The sequence below is a fragment of the Eucyclogobius newberryi genome, unplaced genomic scaffold (genome assembly GCF_026437365.1).
Source record: "Eucyclogobius newberryi isolate DKJ021-1_F unplaced genomic scaffold, fEucNew1.0.hap1 SCAF_19, whole genome shotgun sequence".
Taxonomy (NCBI): Eukaryota; Metazoa; Chordata; class Actinopteri; order Gobiiformes; family Gobiidae; genus Eucyclogobius; species Eucyclogobius newberryi.
The window spans coordinates 23,471,853-23,489,661 of NW_027315823.1; the positions used below are offsets into that span (position 1 = coordinate 23,471,853).

The following is a 17,809-nucleotide window of genomic DNA, read 5'->3' on the forward strand; positions in this document are numbered from 1 at the left end:
AAACAGGAATTTTTGGATAACACATAATTACTCAACATACATGATTCAATCAAAATATAACTTTGAGCAAACCAATGATGTGGAAACACTGTCGTAAGAAGGTTCATTAAAGTTGATTTTGCATATCATGTCCCCTTTAATGAGAAGGAGACAACAGACTGAGGATGCCTGGTGGGAGGGGCTGGAGAGGCCTTGACTCGTGACTGACATCTACCAAATGTGAATTGAATATACAGCACACAGCAAAACAAGAGAATGTTGGCTTTGGCTTACTAAAATCATATGGCTAAATCATAAATTACATTCCTCGGCCAATGAACCCCGCAAGTTACCTTCAGCTACTACATTTCCAGTCAGTTCTGTGTGTTGTAACTAAGATGGCAGGTTGAATATGATTTATTTATAAAAAGGAACTGTCAGACCTGTTTCTTAAATCACACACTGCCTGTTATTGCTGGCATTACATCTCTATACGTCTAAATTTGGCGGTGCGTGTGTGCATTAACAGGGAGCTGATCAGTGAGCACCTTGGCACTCTCAGGGCAGAGGCATGCCCGTAATGCCTCTCTGTTGCTCTATTTCTGTCCATGTGTCTTAATGCCTAACCAGCCCTACCAAACCGAGAATACTGCTCTAATTGGGTTGGCTCCTGATCACATGCACTCCCATTCCTACACCCTCCCTGCCCGCCCACCTTTCATACCCCCCAGCTCCTCTAGGCAGGGAGCAAGGGGTAATAAGAACTGCTCTGAAGTCACGCTTGCTGCTTCTATACACTTGGCTCTGATTGAGATAAAAAAGATATGTGTTTTTTTCTAATGGGACCGTCCTGACGCCGCCTATGCCCCGTTGCTCCCCAGCAGTGCACGAGTTTGTTTATCCACCAGCTGATATAGAAAAGACTGACTGATAGCAACAACTGCACAGCCCGGGGGACACTGATTCAGATTTTATTTTTGGAAGCTACTCAGTTTTATGTTAGAGGGCATGCTAACATTAGTAATAATGAAATATGTGCGCTTTTCAACTCTGGCAATATTATTATAAGTAATACAATTATAATAACAAGAAGTGACATGACAAAAGCTGGCTAATACTGATTGTAGGCTATGCAATTGCAACTACTATCACTGTTCCAGGGTAGGTGTTGGATGCTTTTCATGTTGTATCTGTAATCAAGAAGTCATCCAGAAACAAAAGTATGTGAAAAGAAATCTGAAATTTAAATTTGTATTTGCAGATTTACGTATTGTTCTTAAATTACTTGGATCGGGGAAAGTGCTAGATTGTCAATAAAAGGAAACAATACAGACCAACATTTGTCCTTCTGGTAACTTGAGAGCTCCATTCAGAGATTTAATTTGCATAGTGTTTATAAATGGTGTTGGCTGAGTACGAAATGTTTTCCATGTGAGGTTGAAAGGCAACATCTTTGCATCTTGCTTCTAATAGCTTTACAGCTCCAGACCAAGCCCAAGAGTTATTAGTACATTTTGCCGGGGTCAGAAAACATTTTCTTTCCCATTGTGAATTCAATTTTATTTAAAAATCACATATGAGTAATGTAAACTATTTTAGGTTCAGCTAGGGATGGGCGATATCGACAAAAATGTATATTTCAACTTTTCAACAATTTTATCCAAAACAGTCCAAACACGAGATTTCATTATTAGCCCTATTTGAAATGTCTAATCACACAAACTCAAAAACATCCCATAGACGTATAAACAATTACACTTGAACGTAGATTTCACAATTATACACAAGTACATTTTGTTAGAAATAGGTTTTACAAACAAACATACTTGCAAATGTTAATCCCTTAAAATGTTTTTATTTACATATTCGAATTTAGAGGGTTAGGGTCACCTGTTTGGATTTAACCATATCTAATATGATAAATTATTTACATAACCAAACTTTTTTTTTTTTACTGCAACGATATCTCACCTTTAATGTCATGTTAAGTAAAGCTTGCTTTTATTTTTATTTTCTAAATATATTATTTTCTGATCTGTATTAAATATGGAGGCAAATTATTCCATACTGATGCAGCTTTTTATGATTATGAGGTAGTATTCTGATCTAATGAGGTAGTATCTGAGAGAGCCTAACTTTGTGCTTGTTGGAGAGACAGAGGAAAGTCAGACAGAGGGCAGTGTGATGTTTATGCTCCTGCACTTTGTTGTTGGCACAGATTTATTGTGGCTATTTCAAATCCATTCTAAGTTATAATTTAATTCACAGTCAATAGGAAAGTTCCAAAGAGTGGTGTGTGTTTTCGGGAGGTGGAAGTTCTTGTGAGTGTGCAAACCCGGCCCAGACAGCCCCATGTGAAATGTGACACAAGGCTGGTTCTTCTTTAAGGCATGCCTTGTGTGTGTGTGTGTGTGTGTGTGTGTGTTTGTAGGTGGACGTTGGGCCTTCCCCAGTCCTGCCCGGGCCGTCCTGCCATGCCACAGCTGTCTTCTGGCATGTCATAGGGCGCGCCTCTGAGCTTGTAGAGTGGACCACAGTGAAGAGAAGAGGCTTGATAGGGCCATTCAGAATACTACTAGTACTACTACTGTCCCAGGACCACCGAGCGCCCCCGGAACCAACACCTCACCATGGAGGACCAGTACCAATACAACGCCAATGAAGAGAAGATAGTGAAAGACAGCCACACCAAGGAGATCGATTTGATAAACAGGGATCCAAAACAAATCAATGAAGACGTAGTGAAGGTTTGTGTTCTGATTAAGAATGATCTTGAATACCTGTGAACTTGCATGTCCCAAAGAATTGGCACTGAAATGGGGCAGTTGACATAAGCAATGTGCCCAAAATAGACTAGGAGGCTATTTGTGTGCAGAACATTGGGTTGTATTCCTGCTAGGATTGGCTGAAACCAACACCACTCACAATAACGTTTAATTTAGGACTGACAACAGTTTATAGTACTTGTTGCCATGTTGTAATGCTCAAAGGAGAGAACTGCATGCAAATGAGTTTCAAAGGGTAATTAATTCAAGCAAAAACATGTTGTAAGATAGGAACTGTGGTTACAGTCACAATAAGGCCACAAACCTGAGCTGATAATTTATGTCTATAAATTAACTCAACAATCCCTGTGACTATTTCTGTAACCATCCAATTAGTTGTGGATCAATTAAAAGTGGATATGAGTCAGCCATAAATCTTATACTTAATTTGTTTTTGTCAAACATCATTTTATTACAGCTTAATAGAAGAGAAATAGCAAAGTCCCTGGATGCCATGCAAAAGCAAATAAGCTGAGCATGTCCACTCATTCATTCCAAGGACCAGCCCTAGACTGAAATGGATACATGACTGTTGCTTCCCATACTGATGCTGTCCACTGGTGTGTGAAAAAAACAACATGTTAAGTGAATGCTGCGCCGTGGAGTTAATTAACAATCCCTCAGCAGTAGAAGGCTGCATTGCAAAAAGGCAAATGAAATGCTAAAGAATATATTATGCATTTATGCACTAATCCTCTGAGGGAAAGCCGATGCTGAATTGTAAAGTGTATTTTTTATAAGTTTTAGGGTGCGTTCAAATGACCCAAAACTGGGACTAAACGGAGACAGATCCTGGAACTAAACCCAGACTGGACATGAACTTACCTTGACCCAAAACAGGAACAAACCACGTCTACATCAGTATAATATAAGTGTGAACGCACCCCTAAAGATAAAGGGTCTTCCACCTGCTTGTCTCCATGGAGATATCCATGGAGAATATTATATATATTTAATGACATGTGTTTTTATTAAAGAAAACCATCCCTTTAAAAACATGCATCCATACTGGGAGTAGGGTCACCTTTCCCACAGATCTGACCTGTAACTGGTGATGGTGTTTGTCTGCTTGTCTTCATGGAGCCAGATATATTCAATAACCTACTGACTAACCCTGTCCAGGCAAAGCAGTAACACCTTCATGAGGACAAGAAGAATGCCAAACTCCAGCACAAAGGTTGCACAGTGCCTTTCACGATATGTCTCGCAGATAATATGTTCGGTGCATAAATCTAAGTCCAGTCTCTCCAGACCTGAGCCAACACGTGCTTCTTTCTTCTCTTGACATTATCATGCACCTATTAGCAGCAGCAGCGGCAGCGGCAGCAGCAGCAGCGGAACCGGAGGCCTACACATGTCTAGTGCAGGGAACACGCAGTGCACCACAAGGGATACATAATGACCTTGGCTGTTTAAAATTCTTCTCAGGTGGAGTTCGAGGATGTCATCGCTGAGCCTGATGGTACCCACAGCCTGGATGGGGTCTGGAAACTCAGCTACACCACCTTCACTGTGTCCAAGTACTGGTGTTACCGCATCCTGTCGGCCATCTTTGGGATCCCTGTAGCACTTTTGTGGGGCTTCCTGTTTGCCTGCATCTCCTTCTGCCACATCTGGGCCGTGGTTCCCTGCATCAAGAGCTGCCTGATCGAGTCCCAGTGTATTAGCCGAATCTACTCGCTCTGCATCCAAACATTCTGCGACCCATTCTTCGAGGCGCTGGGGAAAGTCTTCAGCAGCGTGCGTGTGGCATTGAGAAAAGAGGTTTAGTGTTGAAACATCTTTTTGTATGCAGCGGTAGACAGAGTTACTGGCATCTTGCTTACCCCTCGCACCACCTGGTATACACCCCCACCTTCTTGACGGTCTCCAGAAGTTCGGTGACAGCTGCAGCTCAGGCGTGTTGCACTGACAGCTCTGGGCCATTCAGGGACTAGAGGCCCGAACACCACCACCATGCCTCTGACTGAAGCAGACTTTTATGGCTACAGTTCCTACTAAATGATATGGACATCCCTGTGGACATTCAAGCCTCTGACATTTGGCCTTTCTAAACTATGCTGAATGTTGAAATAATTTCTTATTTTATATTTTCAATAGAGAAGATAGAAAATGTTCTGGAACATATGTTTGATTCATACTAGTGGAAAATACTAGTTACAATTGTAGATACCAGCCCTAGAATGTAGATATCTTAATGTAAGTATATATTTAAAATAAGTCCTTTTTAGTCAAGGATATACTCTTCTGAATACTTTTTATGATTTGTCACCATAAGTTGTCACATGTAAGTTAGAGGAGTATGTAGGCCACCCTTTGAGCTGCCAATAAGAAATGATTGACTGAAAGTATTGAAAATCAATTACAACAACACATTATCTGTTGTAGGCCAGTTAATGGATAGTAAATATGACATAAAAGTAATCAATCATCAAGCAAAATCAAGTTCCTCCCAGCATGCTGTAATCTTTAGCCTATATTGATTTAATATTTAAGTTTTATGTCAGATGCTTTTCCTAACAAGCCACTTATTTGTGCTTGGAACTGGCAATTGGCAACCCTGTATAAATATATGTAAATAAAAGTGAATAATGTACATCCATGGGTTTAAGAGTGATGTAAAATTAGGGCCGTTGCCGAAGCAATTAAACATTTAAAATAAAATAAAATATCATGTCTTTTAAATGGTGAAAAGTACCCAAAATGTTGCCTTTAACAGGAAATTAAAACCCATGGGGAGCCACCATCCCACTAGAGGCCGCTGTTGTTTCCTTCATCGAATTACCACACAACTTTTTTCTACGAAGTGCCAATCTTCTAAGATAACCATAAAGATACAAAATAAAGCTTTTACAACTGTCTAAAGCATGTTTCCAACAGAGTGGTGCATTAAACATGATTTATTGAGCATGTGGTTAAACTTTATTGAAACACTATATCATCTGCTGTCTCACTTTATCACAGTCCAGTCTTGAAAGGAATTTACTTCAAATTGCTCTTCAAATTGTTTATTGACACTTGCATACGTCACAGTGATTTTCATAATTTAACAGACTGCAAAATGCATGGTAACATAAGGATGCTCTGAAAGTAGGACTCCTGAAGAATGTTGAATATGGATGTTGTAAAAATGATTTATACAATATCTGACACGCAGGTAGACATGAATAAAACATGCCCACATATCCACGGGTCCAATGTAATTTATTAAGCATGAAGTGATTGACTTGTACAACTTGCCAACTGTGCGCACAATGAACTCCAGGCAGGGAAGATCTTCTCTATTTCTGTATCTCCTGCCAGAAGGAAACACAAAAGACTGATAGGAAAGCTGTCTGGAAACATTTTTACTATTCAGATGTTTTGACGACTGGCATCCCGTAGTCATTTTCAATCTTGACATCCTGTTCTGAGGAGCAGGAATTTATATAGAAGGAGGCAATTGTAAAGAAATCCTTCTTTGAACAGAAATGGTAACTTAAAATACAATTATACATATATTTACAGTAGTCTCCTCAAACCTTGGTTAAAGAAGAGATCAAGCCCGTCAAATGCTTATTAGCTACAAGGCAGTTGTGAGGTGGAGGCTGGAGAGGGCAATACAACAACTTGAAACTAAGTCAGCAGGTAAACAAAGTCAAGCGGGACTATTCTAGCGCAGGGCAGTATAAATTCCAGGTCTCAAATACCTTCATGCCAGTTAAAACATCTCGATTTCAAAAAAACAGTGTGCAGACGACTACCCTTCAAACCTTTTCTACCATGGACCACTCCTGGGCGTTTGAGGGATTAAATGACTCATAAAGGACTGACTCTTTCTATTATAAGAATGAGAAGTTGAGGGAGAAAAATGACACACTCGGAGATGGGATTTTAATGGGTGCCACAGTTTGACAAGAATTAATACCAATGCAAAATTGCAAATGAAAAAGACAGAAGGTGTTGGGCATTTCGGAACATTTTGAGTAGAACCACACTAGTCGCAACTGAAGATAAAGTGTAAGGATTAAAAGCGCGAAACAACTACGCTCTTTTTTTGTTTTAAATGCTAATATTTAGAAACATTCATAATTTCAAATTTCACCAAAACACTCTCTCTTCAAATGTCCTTTGTACTAGCACAATGTTTGTTTAACTGTGGATGGAAATGTCATTAAGTGTAGACAAAGTAAGAAATCGGTTTTCTTACTTAAAACTATATTTACTGGTCATTTGTGATCGTACTGTGTCTCATTTATGTCTAAGAACTTGTAAGAACTTGAAGGAAAAAAGGAATTTGGCATCAAAATGGACGTGAGATTGTCAGGGATACTTCAATAGCAAAAGCTGCAGAGGCTGGGAACAGTGTGGCGCTCTTCTCTAATACTTCAGCCTTGATTACTCTCTGGAGAAGCCAAACAGGAAGTCCAGTAGAGGAATGTGAGACCAAACCTCACAGGAACTCAGTGGTGTTAAAGGAGGTGCACAAAATACCCAGACTCCTATCGCTTCCTACAATATTACCAGAAAAACAACCATGTCCATTTAAAATTATTTATTACCAGAAAGTCATACATTTAGGTCAAGTGGCATCATGAATTACAGGAATTTACAAGTCAAATACAAATAATGTACTTGAAAATGGGAAGAAAATATTTGAACAAGCGTTTTCTAATTGCTTGGTTCCTTCCTGAAGTCTCAAGGTGAAATTTAGGTCATGATGTCTGAACTTTCAATCATTTAATGTGTTTATTTATTCATCTTTTGTCCCGCTTCATTCTGCAGTAATTCCCAGGACAAACATCAGATATTAAAAAAGTAGAACACAGACAGCACACATAAATTAACTTATCAGGTGCAATCAAGACCCTCTTTTTTTTATTCACCAACATTTATTTTTAATTATGGAAATATGAACAATGTAACTGGAGGTAGAGCTGATATTTACATTTTGACAGTTTTCCAGAATTAACAAGAGGCGACCTAATTTTAAGGAACCTTGAAAAGCACCTTCTTTCCTTCCCTGCATTTTAAATATTGGAAATAAATACAAACAATAAACACAAACACGGGTCACATGGGGACAAATAGGGTGCGGTCACACTTGGTTTGGTCCTGGTTTGAGCCCATTCGTCCTAATGCAGACTTAGTGCTGGTCAAGTCAGTTTTGGTTTTAAAGGTTTTGTCCCAGTTAAAAGCACTGTACCTGATTTTTACTGAAATAAAACGTGAAAAACAGAACTACTTAATTTTAAAGTGGTCTAAATGTATTGCTCACTTACCTAATGCATTCTATGCACCTTAGATATTCACCGCAATGAGTTTATGCAGCCTTTTTCACAAGTGTCTGAGCCCAGAGCAAGTTAGGTAAAGCTGACCAACATTAGCATACTGGCAGTGTACTTCCTGCTTTGCGCAGAATAAAACACTTTAAAATAAAATACAGAGGAAGAGCTGTGGTCTCAATTTGACCTTAATAGATGTTTTTTCAATGTTAAACAAATGTTACTTTATTACATGAAAAAATGGCATACATCCTCTTTTAGTTCCCATTTTGATGTGGTGTGTATAAGTGTGAACGCAGCCATATTCAAACACAGTTTTAAATCATCTTGAACAACACTCCCAGTGAGTCCCAGTGAGCAGTGGGTTATTTACAGGTGGGCTGTGGGGTGGGAAGGCAGTCTATGTGGTGGAGGTCTGTGTGATGCTGCGCTGGCTGCTGGTGCTCTTGATGACGAAGGTGGAAGAGTTGCTCTTGTGGCTGGAGCTGAAGTCGCGGTCGCAGTGGTACTGGGAGGACCTGAAGTAGCGCTGGGAGCAGCAGGGGAAGCTCTGCCGCAGGTCCTGGAACAAGTGACCCGCGAAGCACATGTAGATCCAGGGGTTACAGCAGCTGTTCAGACTGGCCAGCAGCATGGAGATGATGAACGGCATCGCTGGGAGGGACAGAGGACGGCACAGTTACTTCAAGACTTCAATTCAGTGACTTTTTCCCAAAAAGCACTTCAAGGATTGGTTTATTGACGCATTTGTTTTATCTTATGAGAACGAAACGTTGAAGGGAAGATTTGAAGATTGGATAAATGAGTGCCACAATTGAATATTTGAAGTTGCAAATTGAAAAGGTGATATTTTGAACCCAAATTAATTGAACCACACTTCTTTTTTTCTTCTCATTAAATGACAACACTACTTTTTGTTGTCAGTGTCTGTGTAGTCCCTCAGTCATTCAGGTAAGCTCAAGGTCAAAAGAAGGTTGAATTCTGTCAACTGGGCAAACGTTTTGCCACTCTTCCAAGCAGCATCTTCAGTTCTGACACAGCGCTGGAACTGCTTTGAATATATTTCTGAGATATGGGAATTAATATACACTGAAACTAACAAAGCCTATCTGATTACAGTACAGAGTATATCTGTAATTAAGTCTATTTAACTACCGGAACCTTAAGGTGTGAACTGTTACACGGGTCATATTCTGCATAGTTCATGCCCCTAATGAGTCATCTAGCACCTATATAATTAACATAGCATAATTAACCCTATTGTTATATTTGGTTAGGGTCTGAGGGTGGAGTTGTAGATGGGTTGTATTCTATAAATGTATGCAAACTCTTTTAGTCTATTCATAACTATTAATTTTACATGCCATAGCCATTTTGTAGAAAGGAAAAAAAGAAAAAAGTTTAACTAAATTTGAAAATACAGAATCCATCTTCTCACTTGCCATAGGGTATAAAACTCACCAAACCAAACCTCAGAGGAACTCAGTGGTGTTAAAGGAGGTGCACAGACCCCTATTTGTCCCTCTTAAATTACAAGAGAAGCAACCGTGTCTGTTATTTAGGTTAAGTCCATAATAATGTACTGGGACGAAAATATTTGCTGGATGAAGTGTTTTCCAATTGCTTGGTTCCTTCCTGAAGTGACATGGTGCAATCTAAGACGGGATAGTAACATTTAGAAATACTATAAAACATTCACAACTATATTCTCACAAGCCACATGGAATAAAACTATGAATTTTGACATTTTATTTTACCATTTTATTAAACCTGTATGAATGAAAATGTATTACAAGGGGCTTATGTTGTAAAAATGTTTACTTAGTTTTTACTATTTGCTTGCTTTTTGCTAGTCCAAATGATACATACAATCTATTCTGCAACATATGAAAAGAAACAGCCAAAGGAAGAGACACTTGGTGGAAATGGTTTGTAGGAACCGCTGAAAGGAAAAGGAGAAAGGAATAATAACTATGTGAGCTGCACAGCAATGCTTTAGAACCCCTGCAAGTACTCAAAGGCATTTTCGTTTCTTCGGCATATGGCAGTGTCAGGCCGTGTTTGTTGTCCATTTTAATTCTGTCCATTTAATTGAGCATAGAGAAATTGGCACAGTTGGTAAAAGCTTCATTCGTTTTTGGGTTGAGTCGGATTAAGTTATAAATTGCACAGCTATTACAAAACATTACTCAATGCGATGGACATTCTTTCAATTTCTACTATAAGCTTATAATTACTGTGTGTGTCGATCTAATGGTGACAAATAGTGACCGAGTGCCTGTGCTGGCATCCCGAGTGACATTTACATAGAGCCAACTGGGCGACATTTGTAAATGAATCTTTAGCTTCCTGTAATTAGCTGTGTCCCTTCATGTCTTTCATGCTTTTGGACTCAAGCTGTTCTAGCGTAATGACAGAGACAAAGAATTGATGGACTAAGCTCACAGCTTGAAGGGTACTTAAGTCCGTCACATAGGAGGCATTGATCATAAAGGACACATGGAGTTTGACGTTTGGGATTTAAACAAGTGGTGGTGAAATGAAAGTAGATTGTTAGTGTTGAACAATGTCCCTGGTTGGGCAGTCATTACAAAATACTTAATTCTCTTTACTTTATTAGTCTGGTTGGCTGACTATAGCTTTTCGAAGTTAGTTGAACAAACAGATGTTAAAATACAACACTTTTATACGTCTAATGGAAAGACACAGTGTTGTTAATATGAATGATGACAAAGACACAAAGCTAAGAATAAGTATTTGTTAGTTTGACATTTTTGCAACAACCTTGTAAAAGATATGCTTTAATTAACATTGTTGTCAGGCATTAGGTGAGTGTGTTTAGTTGTGGCCTGCTTCTCTGAAAAACAGAATGAGTTTGTTGCTAATATTTTTCTTGGTTTGAGCATAGTTTTTACTCCTTTGTATTTATTTAGCTTTTACATAATATATATTTTTTAAATTTCAAGGCATTTCGAAGTAATTTTGGCTGTGTTTTATTTTATTTGACTGTGTTTAACACCATTGGCTGTGAATGTTGCTTAACACAAACAAATATTAAACGAGTCAGAAATACCTAGAAACAGGTCAACAACTCTATAAATGTAAGAGCTAAAATAATCTAAACTAGTTCTCTAATTAAGAGAAATACTTTAAATTCAAGTGATGTAGATACTGTATTACATTATACAACGACTACAACTGAATCTTTTTCTACAATACTGTATTATGTTTTACTTAAATTTGATGAGAGTTTGTTGTGTAAATAGATAAGATACAAAATTCTGTAGAAGTATAATTTCCCCAAAATTTGAGATTCATGGATGTTTTTGTGTTTAGTTTTTTATAAATGTGCCATATTGACACATTTAGAAGTCCAGTGTCCTTTGTAAAAGCCTGTACCATAAAACATCACAATAATAACAATGACCAAGTACAGGGAGGTGGCTGAAGATAAAAATCACAGCCTCTTTCAGAACGAAGAACCTTTCAAACTAACCACAATACCTCTGAGCCAGACGAGAAATGAAAACATCAGAGAAATTCTGAACTGATAAATAAATGCTTATTTTATTATGCTAACCACCTTATTAAAAACTACGCTTGAATGCACTTCTAGTTCTTCGTGGCACTGTGAGACCTTTCAATCAGTGCAGCCAAGCGGGAAACTGAACCACAATCAAACAAGGAGAGACCAATATTAATAAAAAGTGTTGTGAATTATCTGTGTGTCTTTCACTGACAAACTATCAATACAAATAAAAGGCATTGTCTCCAATGTTCACATTATCAGTCTGCTCAACCAAAGGCTATTCACACATTTTATATATTTATTGTAAAATGTATGCTAATAACTTAGCATATTTCCCTGTAGACAAAGTGCTATTGGACTAAAATTACACACCCAGGGGAAAAAACAACAGGAGTGATCCTGAGTTTTATTGCTTTGGAAAGTAACTTCAGTTGAACAATGTGAGTGAGAAGAAGCACAGCAGTCTCGACTCTTCCTTCAGGTGGATCTCTCCTCTGCATAAATGATGAGAAGTCATTCTGGCCAACCCAACAATGTCATAGTGAGAATAAATCCTTGAGCTTGAGGGCACTATATTTATATGTAAATGCGTTGGGATGATGGCTGTAATCAGTAACTCATTTCAAATGTAGCTGCAATTTCATGGTACACTCAATTAATCAAATACAATTTAATATTTGTTGTTACTTTTGATAGGTTTAATGAGTTAAAATGATCCATAGCTTACCAGTATAATGACCAATCTATATTTGAGGCCTCCTGTCTAAATATTTGTTCTAGACCTATATTGCCTTTACTGGGTAAGCTAATATCCCACTAGATGTGAAGCCATGGAAACTCTTCCACATCAACAGGCAGCAGCTAATTGCCCCCTCTAACTCCAGGTCTGTTTAGGTACAAACCACACAATGCAAAACCATTATATGTTATAGTCTCATCATATAGGCCAACATCTCTCTCCTCGGCTGCTTGGCTCCTCTCGTCATTATAATGGACACTCTCATGCAGACACAGGTGATGTGCAGCGTATCTTCAGTACACAAACATTTGATTCATGTGGAGAAGACACAGCGCCCTCCAATCATCACCCTCACAAGAAGCACAGTCCCATTAGCGGTCTGCATCAGAACCAGGAATACAAACAAGACAAAGCCTGTTTACGCACACTCCCCGTGGATGGAAGCTTTTTAAATTACAGACACTTTACACTGCTATTACTATATATATATATATATATATATATATATATATATATATTTTTTTTTTTTTTTTTTTTTCAAACTCGATTCTGATACGAAGGAATATACTTGACTCGCGATACCAGTTTTGATACCACAATAACAATTAAAAAATATATATTTTTAGGTCAAGCTTTTAGGCAATAAACTGAGATTGTTAAAATATATATATATATATATATATATATATATATATAAATATATAAATCTTTCTTTATTAAAGCTAAAGATTAGGGTTCAGGGAAGGTCACATCCTGTTTATGTTCAGCATCAAAACTTCAAAGTAGTTCAATAAGTTAAAAATGAATTTCTAGTTTTCGATACAAGTTTTAGTAATTCTGATTTTCTGTACTTTGGATGGCCCTACTTGAGTTATAGTCGTGATATCATACACAACACTGAAGGTCACATTGGGGTGGGTGGGCAATATTGACTAAAAATCAATTAGGTTTACCTATCATACAAATACAAGAGTAAAGAGCTTTGAATTCCTATTTAAAAACAGCCTTTTACGTATCCCTTTTCATCAAAGTTAAAGCATTCCCTCCTCCAGCCGAATCCAAGATTGCAGATAACAAACAAGACTGTGACGTCATCAGATTATGCCAGTGGGCGTGGTCGGATCGATGGAGCCAGTATACGCACTGCAATAGCACCGGGAATAGCACCCGGTGGCTTATTGTGGCTAAATGTCAACGAGGAGCGCGACGTGCCCTGGAGTCACAAACGAGCTGCTTGGCACGCGCTGGCGCAGTCATTTAATTAATGATTAGTCAAGCGTGCGCGCGCAGCAGGTGGATACAACATCCTCTCTCACATTACTTACACATTAAGTTACTTTAGAGACTAATGGTTCTATTTGGTTCAATAGTTTATGCAACTATCAATCCTTCACTGAGGCATAGGTCGACATGATAAAAAGACTGAAACAACTGGAAACTAAATATGGGCTCAAGTGAGGTTTTTTCTTTTCTGTTTCTTTTGCAGCTTCCTTTGCTGCTTAAACACAATTGAGGAGGACTTATCAAAACAAAACATATCTAAACAAATGAGATCTGTTTGATACAGCAAACACAAACCACAATATTTCTGATTCTTCACGGGCAGCAGTACAGGCTGTGCGCCCCGTGCGTAAAAGTCCCCCATGGAGTGAAGAGTTAAGGATTCATATTATGTGTAGGCTATTGTTGGAGATGTTTTACTTATGTCTGTGCCATTGCACACACATAAACCACAGTAAAAAAATACCTTCTCTGGGCGCAGCGGGGTCCCAAGCAGACCACATCTGGACTGAGAAGAACGGGGTCCAACACACGATGTACGCCAAGACAATGACGAACGTCATCTTCACGGTGGTGATCTTGGCTTTGGAGATGAGCCGCACGCTGCTCACGCGCGCCAGTGTGTTGCTTTTGGAGGTCTTGGGTGTAAGACTGATACACTGCTCGCGCCTGGTTTTCAGTTTAAAATTTTGCCAGATTTTGAAGCTAATGAGCCCATAACACAGGCTTAGGATGGCCACGGGGATAATGTAGATGGTCAGACTGATCCATGTGATGTATGCTTTGGCACCCCAGGGCTTCACAAAGTCTCCCCAGCAGTCATACACCCCGGAGCCGGGGGTGCCCACCTCCCGGAGAGAGAAGATGAACATCTGGGGTACGCTGAGGACCAGGCTCATAGCCCATGAGCAGATGACATAGATGCGGTCCTTGCCGCGGTTTAAGGAGCGCAGCGGCTGGCAGATGGCCAGGCAGCGGTCAATGGACATGAGCACGAGCATGTACGTGGAGGCGAACATCCCCACCACCTGCAGGTACTTGACCAGCCGGCACAGAAGGTCTGGTCCATAGAAACGGAACGTGATATCCCAAATAAGCTGTGGCAGGACCTGGAATACGGCCACAACCAGGTCTGCGATGCTCAGGTGTGTCATGAAGTAGTACATGCGGGACTGGCTGTGCTTGGCGCTGTGGATCGCCAGCAGGACGCACAGGTTTCCCGCGAGCGCAAGGAACAGAACCAGCGCCAGCACCGTCACCTCCACTTTAGCCACCTCCTCGTTTCTTTTCAGGGGGTTAGTTTGGTTTACGGAGCCGGTGCCGTTAGACACAGAAGGGTTTCGCCAAGTTTCATTCATCTGCCACAAGTCAGTGTCATTGAAAAGACTCTCCATCGCTCCGGACACGTCCTCTGCAGCGCGCGCCACGGATGAAGCTCACGCAGAGGAGGCACAAGTCACCGGCAGCATCGACGCATTCAAATGGGTTTCAAAAGTTTCCTTGAGAACATATTAACCATCCATGGTTTCAAAATCATTGAAGGACTTTGTGGACCTTTTAAAATATGTTCGTGAAAAGATAATTAAAATGTATCAACAGAACGGAGTTTAAAAGTAGAACTGAAGCAGCAGAAAAGAACAAACACCTGGTGGTTAATGGTGTTGTAAATAACTGATTACTTTTGATTTAAAAGCCAAAATATTTTCTATTGAAGAAAAGCATGACTCTGGTATCCTTCTCCTCTCGTGGTGTGAATTGAAATGGCCAGCAGCAGAGCACGAGGCTGCTATACTGCATTTGTCCCTGATTCAGTGAGTCCTCAGCACCACAAGGTGGCCACGCAGCAACTACGTGCGCCTGTCGTCACCTCACTACACAAGCCCCTCAGTTCATGATCAGGGGCGATCCAGAACACAGGTCATACCTTTTTTTTGCTTACAAAAGGTACAAACAGTTGGGTTGAATGAAATAACCTCCAAGTCCCTGTGTGCAGCACAGTGACATGACAGAGGTATCACAGAGAGACCTGGGGGAATGTTCTTAATGCTTAACGTTTAAACGCATCTGGTTTGTGAGTCAGTTTGACAAAAGCATTGAGGAAACTACTCACACTAGTGTGGAACTGCTGTTAAACAAAAGTAACTAAAATGTTCACAGTTGAAATAATACTTAACAGTGATGTGGTATAATGCGGTGTTGTTCATGTGTGACATTCCTCTAAATCTTATGAACAAACTCTTTTTGCACTTCAATGCTATAACGGACCTGTAAAATAATAAAGTGTGAACACAGAAAATAAATTAATACAAATAATAGTTGGATGCTGTCCACATTTTATGTGCTGAATTAACAACACACAAGGCTAATGACTTTCTGCAAGGGAGCTAATGTACAGTGAGTAGGAAAATGTAAATTACGGTCAGAAATGTGGTGGTGGTCGATGGGACGATCAGGTAATATTTATTCTGTTTAGGGTGAGGTGATCTAAAGACTGTTTTGACAAAAAATACATAAACAAAAATACCATGATAAATTAAGTTATCAATTCAGTTGCTTCTGTTGACCAAAAATCAATACAATTCTTTATAAAGACCATTACATCTACATCTTATTCTTTAACTGGTATTTCAGGTAGATTTTTAAGCGATACTTTTACTTGAGTAATTATGATTACTTATTATTATTATTATTATTATTATTATTATTGATTATTTAGACTCCACAAAATATCCAATGCAAACAGTACAAGATGAGTTTTGACCACAAAACAGCAGTATAGCAGAATAGCAGCATGAATAAGGTAGAACAGGTTACTTAGGTTGACCCTCATGGGCCACCGTCAGGCCAAATAGCAGAATTTAATTGAAGATTCCCCAAAGACTTTCAGTCCACTGGGCAGGAGACTGCTCGGTTAAAATCTTGGAGAAGATCTAAATGTGTTTTGAAAAAAAATAATTAGGACTAGCAATTATCAGCATTTCAGAAAGATATGTGGGTATATATTGTTTATTCTTAGTCTCAGTTATTGGAGTTTTGGAGCTGATTGTAGGAAAATGCTGGATACATTGCAGTCAGACATTTTGTGGTGGTTAATGGGACAGTCAGGTGGGATTTATTTTGTTTAGCTCCTAGTTTTCCCCCAAAACACACAAATGCAAAGTAAGCAGGAAACTCTAGTGCGCCTTCTCTAATTTTGTGGTTCTTGGGCTCTGGAAAAAACGATCACAGCCCTGGGAGGGTCACAGAGGATTTATCAGTCAGTAATGGAAATGAAATGCATCAAGCAATTATAAGAAGAATGATCGGAGAAACGTTGAAAGAGACATTTCTGGTTTGCACTGTCAAATTAAAAGACGATGTTAACAAACATCTGACCAAATGAAAGAGAGTATTAAGTCAAAGCATTTCCAGCTGGGGAGCTTATTAGTGGATGTAGTAGTAAAATTATAATGATGAATTTGTAGATGCCGACACGAGGAGAAGAGTCTTCATCAAGTCTCTGGGACAAGAACAAGGCACAAAGTCTTGCACTCTCTGAAGCGCAGAACTCCACTGATCTGAGAGCACCATCTGGGCTTTTCCTGGTGTGCATTGTCTATAGTTGGGTGAATAGACACATCGAGCTTTTGGGCTGTTATTTTTTCTTTTCTGTCTTGCAGGATTGTAAGGAATATGACACATGCTTTTAATAGTTGTATTTCACAGTTTAAATCAAATACAATGGCATTGGTCAAATACTGAACTCTTTTGGTTTAGAGAAAAGAGTAAGTAAATACATTTTTAAAATGAATGAATGAGTTATACAGTGCATATCAAAAACGAAAATAAAAGAAATCCCCAATGATTGCATTTATTCCTTGCAGAATCAACAATAATGAAATTAATTGTTTGGACCAAATACAATTCAGTTTCTTGATTCCTTTTCACAACATCTCGTAACGCCACATATTTTGCACTGGATTCAATCTTTTGTTTTGGAAAAACCAAAATGCTGTTTTGACATGTCAGGTATATTTGAAGAGTTTTGACATGTCAGGTATATTTTAAGAGTTATAAACCAAAACACATCATCCATTACATTGGAGATAGAAATAAATGGCACACTTCTCACTATACTCATCTTATTTCTTACATGTTTTTTGTATAAATCATTTTTAAAGATTCACAGAAACAACCTGACCTGGTGTAAATG

At 39.0% G+C, this 17,809-nt stretch overlaps 2 protein-coding genes across 2 annotated transcripts; one reads left to right on the forward strand and one right to left on the reverse strand.

The window, feature by feature from the left end:
- The first annotated feature begins 2,376 nt into the window (after positions 1–2,376).
- On the forward strand, positions 2,377–5,993 carry cav3 (caveolin 3). Its single transcript, XM_072452224.1, has 2 exons — positions 2,377–2,726; positions 4,233–5,993. The coding sequence occupies exons 1-2, from the start codon at positions 2,610–2,612 to the stop codon at positions 4,572–4,574; spliced, it is 459 nt and encodes a 152-aa protein (XP_072308325.1). The 5' UTR covers positions 2,377–2,609; the 3' UTR covers positions 4,575–5,993.
- Positions 5,994–8,435: 2,442 nt separating this feature from the next.
- oxtra (oxytocin receptor a) lies at positions 8,436–15,079 on the reverse strand. The gene is made up of 2 exons (XM_072452226.1): positions 14,084–15,079; positions 8,436–8,722 (listed from the first exon to the last, which is right to left on the reverse strand). Exons 1-2 carry the CDS (start codon positions 15,009–15,011, stop codon positions 8,469–8,471), a joined length of 1,182 nt encoding a protein of 393 aa, XP_072308327.1. The 5' UTR covers positions 15,012–15,079; the 3' UTR covers positions 8,436–8,468.
- Positions 15,080–17,809: the final 2,730 nt, after the last annotated feature.

Coding starts and splice junctions, on each gene's coding strand:
- oxtra (XM_072452226.1), bottom strand. CDS start 15,011: ATGGAGAGTCTTTTCAATGACACTGACTTGTGGCAGATGAATGAAACT. Junction 8,723..14,083: donor CCCCGCTGCGCCCAGAGAAG/GTATTTTTTTAC, acceptor TGTCCCTCCCAG/CGATGCCGTTCATCATCTCC.
- cav3 (XM_072452224.1), top strand. CDS start 2,610: ATGGAGGACCAGTACCAATACAACGCCAATGAAGAGAAGATAGTGAAA. Junction 2,727..4,232: donor TCAATGAAGACGTAGTGAAG/GTTTGTGTTCTG, acceptor AATTCTTCTCAG/GTGGAGTTCGAGGATGTCAT.